This window comes from Culex quinquefasciatus, chromosome 3 (assembly GCF_015732765.1).
Source record: "Culex quinquefasciatus strain JHB chromosome 3, VPISU_Cqui_1.0_pri_paternal, whole genome shotgun sequence".
NCBI lineage: Eukaryota > Metazoa > Arthropoda > Insecta > Diptera > Culicidae > Culex > Culex quinquefasciatus.
The window spans coordinates 112,049,693-112,063,484 of NC_051863.1; the positions used below are offsets into that span (position 1 = coordinate 112,049,693).

A 13,792-nucleotide genomic window follows, 5' to 3' on the forward strand; every position below is an offset into this window, starting at 1 on the left:
CGTTCCACACTTTCCCCCCGAGTGAATGAAAATGAGAGCTCAGAGAGTTGGAACTGAAGCGTACGGTGAAAGCTCTTTGAAATTATGGAGGTAAATTGCTTGAAGGAAATGTTTTATGCTCGAGAAATGATGAAGATTTCACACATGTCTTGTACGTTAATGGACGTGAAATACACTGTGTGTTTCTTAGAAATGGTAGATGTAGGAACTTTCAAGAAAGGCTAATGTAGTCACTGTATCTTGTATGTGGCATTGTATTGAAATTTTATTCTACTCTCTTGTCAGTGTTGTGAAAACAATATCAGGTAAATTTCTTTATCGTTAAAAGTTAACTATTTTTTAAGTTCCACCCAGAATTACGCTAATTAAATCAATCCCTGCTGGATTTCAAACATAAAAAATAGTTTTAGGTAAAATCAGCCAAATAATAAATCACATTTTCATTCACCACTTGTTTTGAATCGCCGAATGGACAAAAAAAATTGAAGAAGCTAAATGAAATGGAAATAAATTTTATTAAACATGGAAAACAGCAAAAAATGTACAATCCAGATATTTTTTAAGTTAAAGGCTATGGAGCTGGTGTTGGTGGAGTCGGGGTCAACCATTTCTGAGTAGCCAGAGTCAGAGTTGTTATATTTTCAGAATCTGGAATCGGAGTCTGCGAATTTTTAACAGCTTTATTTGGACCGGATTCGGATTCAGAGTTCTTGCAATAGCTACCCGACTCCGCGACCCTGCGACAATAATTTAAACGGAAAAGAAATATTTTTTTCTTTTCAATAAAATTATTTTCAATTCATATCTATCTTTTTTTTTCTGAATCAGCAAATACAAGATCGTTTCTTGAGCTTATAAGTACTCAAAATAGTAGTTTAAAATGTTCACAAATCTTACACAGAAAAAAAATTTCTTGTAATCATGAATTAAGTTCACGAATGTGAGAACCACGAAGGAATTTTTTCATGAGCATGATGCATTTGTACTATAAACGTGAATATATTCCTTCGTGGTTCTCGCATTCGTGAATTTAATTAACGATTTCGAGAATTGATTTTTTTCCGTGTATTTCGCACTGAGTGATTTTGCAAAAATTTCATAACTTGTTGCAGGAACTTTTTATTCGATTTTTGTGAAGTAAAAACATAGCTTATATTTAATTTCCGAGTATTGGGATTTTTACAATATGATGAATAACGACTCAAATCAACAATTTATACTTGTTTTTCAAGATCAACTGTAAATATTCATTGAAGAAATATTTACAGTTATCAGTAAAACCCGAATGTTCTCCAGATTGCCAGAGTTTTTTTTTCAAAATATAATTGAATATTAAAGTTGACATGAAACACAAAATGACTTATTTACATTTACCTTGATACAGTTAAATTAACTTAGGGAATACAAAGACAGATTCTGAGGATTTTTATGCTTCAAAGAGGTAAGGAAATTGAACTTATTTTGCTTTCCCCCCTTAGGAATAGTAAATAAAAATAATATTAAAAAACGTTCGATTCATTTCTGGGGTGTAACTGCAAAGCAAGGTAAATTGAAATTCCTCATTGTTTTGGCTTCTTTCAATTATAATTATTGGAATTTTTGACAAGTTAAATTTTACATTTTCAGAATAAGCAGATTAGAGAAGCATTTTTTTTTTTTTTTTATTCTTTGTCCTCTATCTTAACCTATACCCTAACTGGCTCAATCGGCCTTGCCATCACGGAGCCGTGTGTCTATTTATAGATCTCGAGATCTATTGTTCTTGTTCATGATGGATGATGATGATCTCCAGGGGGGTCTTCTTGGAAGAGTCTTCCTTCCTTCCTTCACGCGTTGTGGTGTGGTTGGTTGGTCATCTTCCCGTCCTGTTTGCGCTCAACCACCACTATCTGGCTCTAGCGGGGAGCGGCGTGCGTGTGTGTTTGGTAATTAATTACGGGGTTCTGGTGCTCCCAGAGGGAGCAAGGGGGTCTAGTTGCCACCGAAAAATCGGTGACGAGGTGACCGGGCGGGATTCGATCCCTGATCGTCTGCTTGGAAGGCAGATCGCTTAACCATCAAGCTAAGTACCCGGACATTAGAGAAGCATTGGTTTATTCAAAATATTAACTTCGATCATTGAAATCCAATGATTTTTTTTTTAATAATTTGTTTATTAGATTGTATGATTTCGCTTCGATATTTATAAGTTTAAAATTTCCCGGGAGTTTCGACCGATTTTCATGCCATTTGTTTTAAGAAAATACACAAAACCAACTTGTATGTTGCATGGCATATCGAAAAAGCGAGCAAATGGACACTGCTATTACACTCATCTTTCTAGAAAATTGAACAGTAAATGTCCCCACCGCCTGTGTGTACTATCGCAGAGCAAACTGTCCCTGTGCATCCTGCTGAGCAAACTCGGCAGCAAGGAGATGGATGCGTTCGTAACAAGATTCCGTCCTTCCAGCCCGTCAGGTATACGATATTTGAGTTCAATTTAATTTCACCTGGCACGTTCCAAACAGAAGGCCCCCCTTCTTACTTCATATCCGAGCAAAGAAAATGGAAAGAAAAGTGTCTTTCGGATGTCGCATTTTTTTCCTGACGTTTCAACGTTGAAAGCTATCGCCGACTGCCGTACCATGGGAAATGTGTTTGAGTGGGTGTGTGTGCGGGTAAAAAGGGAAAATGTCTCGGCAGAAATCACTCACCGAAGAATTTCACTAAGGTATAAGAAAATTTCACCTTTCTTGGAAAGCATTTCGCCTGACGACGATGGGCGGGAAGGAATTTGTCTAATATTTATCTCTTATTTTGCTCCACTTATTTTGGGATTCGGACGGATTTGGAAGGGTAAAAACATTGGTCGAGGGTGGATTGTGTGGGACGGACTCACCCGGTATCGATAGCTGGAGTTTAGTACGTAAACACTGTTCTTGTTGCACTGCACCAGCATGTCGTCCATTTCTGCAAGAAAATACACAAATGAATGGATTAGTTTCAAGAAGCAGCTGGAATAAATTTACTATCCCTGAAAGCAAACGATATCGGATACACGTGTCGTTCTCAAGACTCGGTTTATCCTCACCGGAAAAGCATTAGTCGAGCTACTAAAACCACAAACCAGGTGGGAATATTATCTCTCTGTGGCACATCCTTCCAACCCAAGTTTCCAAACATTGTGTAAGTGAAGCTCACACCGTATCTCTTCTCGAGATCTGTCAACACCAATTAGGTTTAACTGCAGTACAAATTCAGAGTTAATTGGACGAGTAAATATCTGAACCAACTCAGAGATACTTATAGATGAGTGCGAGGTATAGTGACGAACTTTCCCAAAGGATCAACTTTGGGACGGAAGCGAAGAAGTGGCAGAGTTGTAGAGTGTGAATGTGTGTTCGGAAACATCAATCACAGTCAAGTAGTACAGATTACGGGCAATTACGCAATACAGCTGGTGGATAATCGAATTGAAATTGGCTCTGTCAATCCTAATGCGCTAGAGGAGATCAAAGAGATTCGTGCTTGTGACATGTTGGTCCTGCAATGATTGACAGTCGGGATTTGGGTTTTGCATTTGAAACATACACACAAAAAATATTTCCGAGAGTTACATCATTTATGATGGAACACTTTTGCACGTCATTAAACATTGAAATTTAAATGCAATTTGATGTAAATTTGCAACAAATCAGACGTAAAAACATGATTTTACATGAGATTCAACCGTTTACATCGAATCTAAAGTTCACATCAACTGAGTTTACATGTGATTCATCTTTTCCGTGTCGAGTAAATTCACACTTTTGCCTTCCTCACTGAGGTAAGGCTATAATCCTGCTCTAAAAATGAACTTCGTATAAAAACGTCGTAGACCCACCTTCATATATACATATCGACTCAGAATCGAAAACTGAACAAATGTCTGTGTGTATGTGTGTGTGTATGTATGGATGTGACCAACAAACTAGCTCATGTTTCTCGGCACTGGCTGAACCGATTTGACCCGAACTTGTTGCATTTGACTTGGTTTAGGGTCCCATAGATCGAGTTTTATACAGATTGAAGTTTCGATAAGTAGTTCAAAAGTTATGTATAAAAATGTGTTTTCACATATATTGGGATCTCACTTAACTGTATGCAAACTATGTCCGGGTCCATCATCCGACCCATCGTTGGTTAGGTTATCAAAAAACCTTTCCAACGAGTCCAAAAAATTGAAGATCTGGCAACCCTGTCTCGAGATATGGCCACTTAAGTGATATTGATATACTTTTTTGAAGCCGGATCTCACTTAAATGTATGTAAACTATGTCCGGGTCCATTATCCGACCCATCATTGGTTAGATTATCAAAAGACCTTTCCAACGAGTCTAAAACATTGAAGATCTGGCAACCCTGTCTCGAGATATGGCCCCTTAAGTGATATTGATGTACTTTTTTGAAGCCGGATCTCACTTAAATGTATGTAAACTATGTCCGGATCCACCATCCGACCTATTGTTGGTTAGGTTATCAAAATACCTTTCCAACGAGTCTAAAACATTGAAGATCTGGCAACCCTGTCTCGAGATATGGCCTCTTAAGTGATATTGATGTACTTTTTTGAAGCCGGATCTCACTTAAATGTATGTAAACTATGTCCGGATCCATCATCAGACCTATTGTTGGTTAACTTATCAAAAGACCTTTCCAATGAGTCCAAAACATTGAAGATCTGGCAACCCTGTCTCGAGATATGGCCACATAAGTGATATTGATATACTTTTTTGAAGCCGGATCTCACTTAAATGTATGTAAACTATGTCCGGCTCCACTATCCGACCCGACGTTGGTTAGGTTATCAAAATACCTTTCCAACGAGTCTAAAACATTGAAGATCTGGCAACCCTGTCTCGAGATGTGGCCTCTTAAGTGATATTGATGTACTTTTTTGAAGCCGGATCTCACTTAAATGTATGTAAACTATGTCCGGCTCCACCATCCGACCTATTGTTGGTTAGGTTATCAAAAGACCTTTCCAGCGAGTCCAAAACATTGAAGATCTGGCAACCCTTTCTCGAGATATGACCCCTTAAGTGATATTGATGTACTTTTTTGCAGCCGGATCTCACATAAATGTATGTAAACTATGTCCGGATCCATCATCAGACCTATTGTTGGTTAACTTATCAAAAGACCTTTCCAATGAGTCCAAAACATTGAAGATCTGGCAACCCTGTCTCGAGATATGGCCACATAAGTGATATTGATATACTTTTTTGAAGCCGGATCTCACTTAAATGTATGTAAACTATGTCCGGCTCCACTATCCGACCCGACGTTGGTTAGGTTATCAAAATACCTTTCCAACGAGTCTAAAACATTGAAGATCTGGCAACCCTGTCTCGAGATGTGGCCTCTTAAGTGATATTGATATACTTTTTTGAAGCCGGATCTCACTTAAATGTATGTAAACTATGTCCGGCTCCACCATCCGACCTATTGTTGGTTAGGTTATCAAAATACCTTTCCAACGAGTCTAAAACATTGAAGATCTGGCAATCCTGTCTCGAGATATGGCCTCTTAAGTGATATTGATGTACTTTTTTGAAGCCGGATCTCACTTAAATGTATGTAAACTATGTCCGGATCCATCATCAGACCTATTGTTGGTTAACTTATCAAAAGACCTTTCCAATGAGTCCAAAACATTGAAGATCTGGCAACCCTGTCTCGAGATATGGCCACATAAGTGATATTGATATACTTTTTTGAAGCCGGATCTCACTTAAATGTATGTAAACTATGTCCGGCTCCACTATCCGACCCGACGTTGGTTAGGTTATCAAAATACCTTTCCAACGAGTCTAAAACATTGAAGATCTGGCAACCCTGTCTCGAGATGTGGCCTCTTAAGTGATATTGATGTACTTTTTTGAAGCCGGATCTCACTTAAATGTATGTAAACTATGTCCGGCTCCACCATCCGACCTATTGTTGGTTAGGTTATCAAAATACCTTTCCAACGAGTCTAAAACATTGAAGATCTGGCAACCCTGTCTCGAGATGTGGCCTCTTAAGTGATATTGATGTACTTTTTTGAAGCCGGATCTCACTTAAATGTATGTAAACTATGTCCGGCTCCACCATCCGACCTATTGTTGGTTAGGTTATCAAAATACCTTTCCAACGAGTCTAAAACATTGAAGATCTGGCAACCCTGTCTCGAGATATGGCCTCTTAAGTGATATTGATGTACTTTTTTGAAGCCGGATCTCACTTAAATGTATGTAAACTATGTCCGGATCCATCATCAGACCTATTGTTGGTTAACTTATCAAAAGACCTTTCCAATGAGTCCAAAACATTGAAGATCTGGCAACCCTGTCTCGAGATATGGCCACATAAGTGATATTGATATACTTTTTTGAAGCCGGATCTCACTTAAATGTATGTAAACTATGTCCGGCTCCACTATCCGACCCGACGTTGGTTAGGTTATCAAAATACCTTTCCAACGAGTCTAAAACATTGAAGATCTGGCAACCCTGTCTCGAGATGTGGCCTCTTAAGTGATATTGATGTACTTTTTTGAAGCCGGATCTCACTTAAATGTATGTAAACTATGTCCGGCTCCACCATCCGACCTATTGTTGGTTAGGTTATCAAAATACCTTTCCAACGAGTCTAAAACATTGAAGATCTGGCAACCCTGTCTCGAGATATGGCCTCTTAAGTGATATTGATGTACTTTTTTGAAGCCGGATCTCACTTAAATGTATGTAAACTATGTCCGGATCCATCATCAGACCTATTGTTGGTTAACTTATCAAAAGACCTTTCCAATGAGTCCAAAACATTGAAGATCTGGCAACCCTGTCTCGAGATATGGCCACATAAGTGATATTGATATACTTTTTTGAAGCCGGATCTCACTTAAATGTATGTAAACTATGTCCGGCTCCACTATCCGACCCGACGTTGGTTAGGTTATCAAAATACCTTTCCAACGAGTCTAAAACATTGAAGATCTGGCAACCCTGTCTCGAGATGTGGCCTCTTAAGTGATATTGATGTACTTTTTTGAAGCCGGATCTCACTTAAATGTATGTAAACTATGTCCGGCTCCACCATCCGACCTATTGTTGGTTAGGTTATCAAAATACCTTTCCAACGAGTCTAAAACATTGAAGATCTGGCAACCCTGTCTCGAGATATGGCCTCTTAAGTGATATTGATGTACTTTTTTGAAGCCGGATCTCACTTAAATGTATGTAAACTATGTCCGGCTCCACCATCCGACCTATTGTTGGTTAGGTTATCAAAAGACCTTTCCAGCGAGTCCAAAACATTGAAGATCTGGCAACCCTTTCTCGAGATATGACCCCTTAAGTGATATTGATGTACTTTTTTGCAGCCGGATCTCACATAAATGTATGTAAACTATGTCCGGATCCACCATCCGACCTATTGTTGGTTAGGTTATCAAAAGACCTTTCCAGCGAGTCCAAAACATTGAAGATCTGGCAACCCTTTCTCGAGATATGACCCCTTAAGTGATATTGATGTACTTTTTTGCAGCCGGATCTCACATAAATGTATGTAAACTATGTCCGGATCCATCATCAGACCTATTGTTGGTTAACTTATCAAAAGACCTTTCCAGCGAGTCCAAAACATTGAAGATCTGGCAACCCTTTCTCGAGATATGACCCCTTAAGTGATATTGATGTACTTTTTTGCAGCCGGATCTCACATAAATGTATGTAAACTATGTCCGGATCCACCATCCGACCCATCGTTGGTTAGGTTATCAAAAAACCTTTCCAACGAGTCCAAAACATTGAAAATCTGGCAACCCTGTCTCGAGATATGGCCACTTAAGTGATATCGATGTACTTTTTGGAAGCCGGATCTAACAAATAGATGAAACTTGTGTAGCCATTGTTGTGAGGAAGGCTCCAACCACATAGGTGGATTATGTTAGTTTTTTAGTTCATGCTGGGGTGGAACCGGTGCAATGGTCAAGATAGCACACCGTCGATGAATTGTAAATATTAATCATTCATAAATTTTTTTTTCGATATTTGGTTTCCATACAAGTTTAAAGATCATATTAAGTCCTGCTAAACATTATTGGCACAATTTTCACATTTTGTTTGACTACCAAAATAACGATTACCGTCATCTGGGGCGAATTGGGACACGGGACAGCTGTTTTACACAGTAAAAAATAATGTAAAATTGGAAGCTGTAATTTTGGAAGGTTTACCTCTTTTATGATTTAATTTTTCCTCAATTTAGACTGAAAAAGTGGCATTACACCAGAAAAGTGGTGAAATTTCACATTTCTAGAGGTAAAATTACACCTTTTTTTCTGACATAAAAGATGTACCCCTTCCCAAATGTTATATTACCATGATTTTTTTTTTGCCTTCCTCACCTTACTGAGGAAAGGCTATAAAATCACCCGAAAACTGAACTTCTCAATTAGACCTCCTAGACCCACCTTTATGTATACCTATCGACTCAGAATCGAATTCTGAGCAAATGTCTGTGTGTGTGTGTGTGTGTGTGTAGGGATGTGGGTCTGTGCACCAAAAAATATGCACTCGATTATCTCAGCACTGGCTTAACCGATTTGGACCGTTTTGGTCTCATTCGATTCGTCTTGGGGTCCCATAAGTCCCTATTGAAAATTATGAAGTTTAGTAAAGTACTTCAAAAGTTATGCTAAAAAAACGATTTTGACTAAAGTCCGGATGATTGTAAAAAGGGTGGTTTTTGTAAGAAACCCCAGCATGTTATACATTTTTAGAAAGGTATTAAAAAGACCTTTCCAACGCGACCAATACATTGAAGATCTGATAACCCTATCAAAAGTTATTAGCAATTAAGTGTTATTTATGCACTTTTTGGAAGCCGGATCTCAGATATCACGATGAAAACGTTGTCCGGTTCTATCATGCAACCCGTCGTTGAACAGGTAATCAAAAGAACTTTCCAACGCGTCCAAAACATTGAATCAAAAGTTATAAGCACTTAAGAGTTATTTATAACTTTTTGGAGGCTAGTTCTCAGATATTTAGATGAAAACGTATTTCAAATATATCATGCGACCTATCTTTGGATAGGTAATTTAAAGACCTTCCCACGAGCGTGTCTATTTTGGATAGCATTACCCTTTGAATGAGAGGAAGGCACCAACCACCTAAGGGTGGATTAAGTAACGTTTTCTGTGTAGCTTTGTTTGAAATTGAAATTAAATATGTCTTTATTGAACTTTCTAATAATAATTACATTTCATTTACATTCTAAGTGGTATGCCTACTCTTCATCTTTGATGTATTTTTCGTATTATTATTAACTGTTCACATTCATTTATTTAATTCATTTTTTTTTTCTTTTTTGCATTAAATCGAATACATTTGGGTAAAAAAGAAAAAAAAATCACTTTAACAACTAATCCTAACTTAAAACTAAAAAAGTAAATTCATTGAAATATTCAAAATCATTAGAACGAGTAAACTACGAACTGTATTTTAAGATAAATCCTCCAAGCGTTCTTACTTGTTCTGCACGAGTTTTGCAACCACGCAGTGTTGTTGTCATCTCGATGAAAATGTTCAGAAGTTCTTGTGGTGAAAATAGATCACTACTGCCTTCATCCGTTGATGCTGGTTGGTTTTCCCTCGGTGTAATGTTCTCTGCAACTTTTGGCCGCTGATTCAACGGCAATGGCTGCAGATTTGGAACCACTCGAGCAGATCCCGCTTCTGGTGACGCCAAAGCAGGAAAATCCACGTCCGTGAATGCTGGTGGTGTTTTGCGACGATTTGGTTTGTCGTCGCTTGCTGCCGAATTTTCACAAACTCAGCTCGTTTTGGGCAGCTTCTATTCTTGGTCGAATGGTCACCGCCTCAATTGAAGTATTTGGCTTCAATGTTCTCGTTGATTGTGTTGCAAGCTTGAGTTTTGTGTTCACCTCCGCAGATTGCACAACGACTCTTGATGAAACAGTTCCTTCCACCATGTCCAAACTGCGTCACGTCACGGTGCACTGGACGATAACGTTCCCACGTCACGATGATGTTGAAAATTGCCCGAACTGCCTTCGGCTCAGATGGCGTTGTCGATCCTTTCTCGAGATGAACCAGGTACAGTTGATCACGATACCTGATGTCCTTGTTGTGTCTCGTCATCTTGAAGACTTCGATCACGTTCAACTCCAGAGATTTGAGCTCTTCTTTCAGCCTCGGAGGACCTGTTTCATGGGGCGTTTACCTGGATCGTCATGGCTGTAGTATTCAATCTTTGTGTTGTTCAGGAAATCCCGAACGTAGTTGTAAGCCTTTCTGGTAGGTAGCAGAATTTTGATTCCACCAGCACACAAGCGAATGGAAGCTCGTAAAGCACCAGATTTGATAAGTGCTTTTAAGTGCTTCAAAAACACCTCCCTTATTTAGACTGTAGTCGCGATTTACCCCAGTTGACAGTATTTGTTTTTCTTGATTACATGAACAAAATAGGTTCTGCAGGCCAAGGATCGATACCTAATAGCATGCAATGGCACTGACATTGCTGCGTGCTCTTTGGTTGACATCCATGTAATGAAAATGCTGGAAGGAGCGTTACTAATTTCATCCGTAGTTCTGTTAGATCATGCAAAGTATCATGGTCATAACAGATCGTCGCCATCGTGCTAACTTGTCGTACGTGCATTTTGGGCCAAATTGAGTTAAGAACGCCATTTTGTGCAGCTCACAATGCCTCACCTTTTGACCTTCACAGATCCCCAAAATTCGATTTCAATCCTGAGATATTCAACAAAAACCGAAAAATCTCCGTGCATTTTTGTCACTTTACATATGAAAGTAGTTTCAATCTTGTCGTGCTATCTTGTCACTCCATGAAAATTGATGTAAGTGCGACAAAAGGCCAAAGGGATTTCAGGCCAGGAAAGTCAGGATGCGTTTGTCGCACGTACAAGCTAGACTACCGTAAACATTTGTAATTATAACTCGGGACTCCAGCAACCAACTTCAACCAAACTTCGGGACAATGCACAGAATGGTCAGCCAAACAAAACGTGTTTGTTATTGTTTACATTGCGTGCGCTCGTTTTTGTATATTCAAGGTCAAACATTAAAACGCGTTTTTCTCGGAACGTCAAAATGGCGGGTGCGACAAGATAGCACGACGACGTCGAGATCATAATTTGGGACGGCTGAACGCAAGGGTCACAACAATGCGGAAATGGGAAGATTGTAGATGGTATTGTTTTGATTCGCAGCAAGTTCAACGAGGTCTTCAGCTACATTGATCCGCTCTTTATATAGTTTATAAGTTAGTTTTAAGGTATCCATTTTTCCTTTTGTAAATGTAGGACCTGTATGGTCTGAAAGAATTTTTCAGGAGAGTTTTGTCCAGCCGCGGTTCTGGTTGATGTTGGCAGGGAATTACCCAAAATTTAGTTTGGTGGATAAGAGGTATTCAGGGAGCCAACATTTATTATACCTTGACGAAACTGAACCATGTACTCACTTCAAAAATTTCTAGGTGTGTTATATATTTCTTTGTAGATTTTCTTGGAAAATCTGGTAAACATCTCATTAAAAAGGGTAAATCAATCTGTCAGCGGGAAATCCAGCACAACATTCCGTTTAAGTTATTAGCTAACATTTCGCCGTCGTCGTGCTATCTTGTCGCACCCGCCATTTCGACGTTCCGAGATAAACGCATTTTAATGTTTGACCTTGAATTAACAAAAACGAAAGCACGCAATGCAAACAATAACAAACACGTTTTGTTTGGCTGAGCATTATGTGCATTGTCCCGACGTTTGGTTGAAGTTGGTTGCTGGAGTCCCGAGTTATAATTACAAATGTTTACGGTAATCTAACTTGTACGTTCGTCAAACGCGTTCTGACCTGAAATCCTTTTGGCCAGTTGTCGCACTTATATCAATTTTCAGGGAGTGACAAGATAGCACGACAAGATTGAAGCTACTTTCATATGTAAAGTGACAAAAATGCACGGAGTTTTTTTCGGATTTCGTTGAATATCTCAGGATTGAAATCGAATTTTTGGGGATCTGTGAAGGTCAAGCGTGAGGCATTGTGAGCTGGACAAAATGGCGTTCTTAACTTCATTTGGCTCATATTGCACGTACGACAAGTTAGCACAACGGCGACGATTTGACGATTGATTCTCGATCCGCAACAAAGTGGCTTTCTAGCTATTCCAGCTCTAATGAGCTAGCTAGCGTCCCCTTGATAAACGGTGCACGTATTGAGTTAATTGAAACAGATTTAAATTAATATCGGCCAATCAATTTGTGGTTAGCCCGGGTTATTTACTGAGAGGTCATAACGTCAACAGGCAGCAGCCGGGATTATCCGGTTCAGGACGAGCAGAGCGGAAGCAGCGCTCCCCCGCTCAATACAAAACCTATAACGAATCCGGCTCTGATTATGTGGTTTCGAACGGTTTAAATTATGCCAAGCTTTTCGGGCAACAATCTTGTCGGGCCGTGTATCACTTTGTGCTCTCTTCTGCGAGATGCTGGCAAAACTGCTGACTCGACGCCTGAACAAGGCAAGTCTAGAGGCAATAACTTTTAATGGACGATAAGCATGATGAGGTTCGTTCGTCCCGCTAACCTCTCGCTTCCTCACGGTGATGGTTCCTGATCTCTCCTGGCTGGTGGGATATCACTTGATGTGCCCTGTCAGTTGCCATAAAATTTGCTCTCATTTCAGCCTGCAATCGATACAATTTTCCATTACTCCCCACCATCCCTTCGACAGCGTGATTGAAACAAGGTGAATGTTTTTATGGCGCTTTGATGACTAGAGGAGCTTTTTTTTTGGGTGGGGTAGTCAATTTTGCGAATATTTTGATAGGCGCATGGGTGAAGTCCGACAAATGATTTTGTAGGTCGTCGAGATTTTTTTTAAATTACATTCCTTTTTTGTTGCTTGATTCGCGTGTTTGAAATCTATAAATGTTTACAAGTTGTTGGCATCTGGAGGCTCTGATATAATTATAAATACTGATATGATACACCGACCAACACAATTTCTGCAGAGGCTCAACTCGAGGGGAAGCATTTTGGTCCCCAGAAACGCGTGCACTTTCAGTTTTTCAAAAATATTTAGACAGGGTCGATGGTTTTTCTCCAAAGTTTGTATGGAGAATTAGTGCTGTTCACTACTCCCTCATATTACATGCAATTTTTGCTTATATGCAATAGCGACGAACCGCCCTAACTCTCCATACAAACTTTGGTAAAAAGCCATTCCGCTCCGTCTAAATATTGTTGAAAAAATCAAAATGCACGTGTTTCTGGGGATCAAAAATCTAATGCTTCCCCAGGAGTTGAGCCTGTGCAGTCATTTTTGTCAATTTTGTCAGTGGTCAGTGTCATAATTACCTTTTTTATGTTGAAAAAGTGGAATTATACAGAAAGAGATGTGCCAATTTCAAATTTAAAAAGATTAAATTACACTTTTATTCTGACACATGATTAAATTTTAGCGGGAACATTGACAGAACCTTCCATTTTTTCATATAAAATGGAGCATAATCAATTTCAATAATAACGTAAATAGATTCGATTTATGTATGGGCAAAAGTTAGTCTTGAGCTTAAAACGTGTTTCCTCGATCAACCGTTTTCCCAAATTGAACCCTGGTAACTGGCAACCACCGGGCACTGAAGCCGCGGGTGTCATTGCTGAAAATTTTACACCCCAAAAGTTTGGTGGCGCCCATCAATATCGTAATTACATTAACATTACCGATATTGAAGCTCGAGCGCAGCA

The 13,792-nt window shown here is 39.2% G+C and overlaps 1 protein-coding gene across 12 annotated transcripts in view; it reads right to left on the reverse strand.

The window, feature by feature from the left end:
• The window catches only part of LOC6043806, a 274,342-nt gene that overhangs the window by 55,329 nt on the left and 205,221 nt on the right, over positions 1 to 13,792 (reverse strand). For all 12 annotated transcript variants that reach the window (XM_038266359.1, XM_038266363.1, XM_038266360.1 and 9 more), the window contains one exon: positions 2,882 to 2,952. In XM_038266359.1, the coding sequence (XP_038122287.1) occupies positions 2,882 to 2,952 (71 nt within the window). The remainder of the gene's footprint in view (positions 1 to 2,881; positions 2,953 to 13,792) is intronic.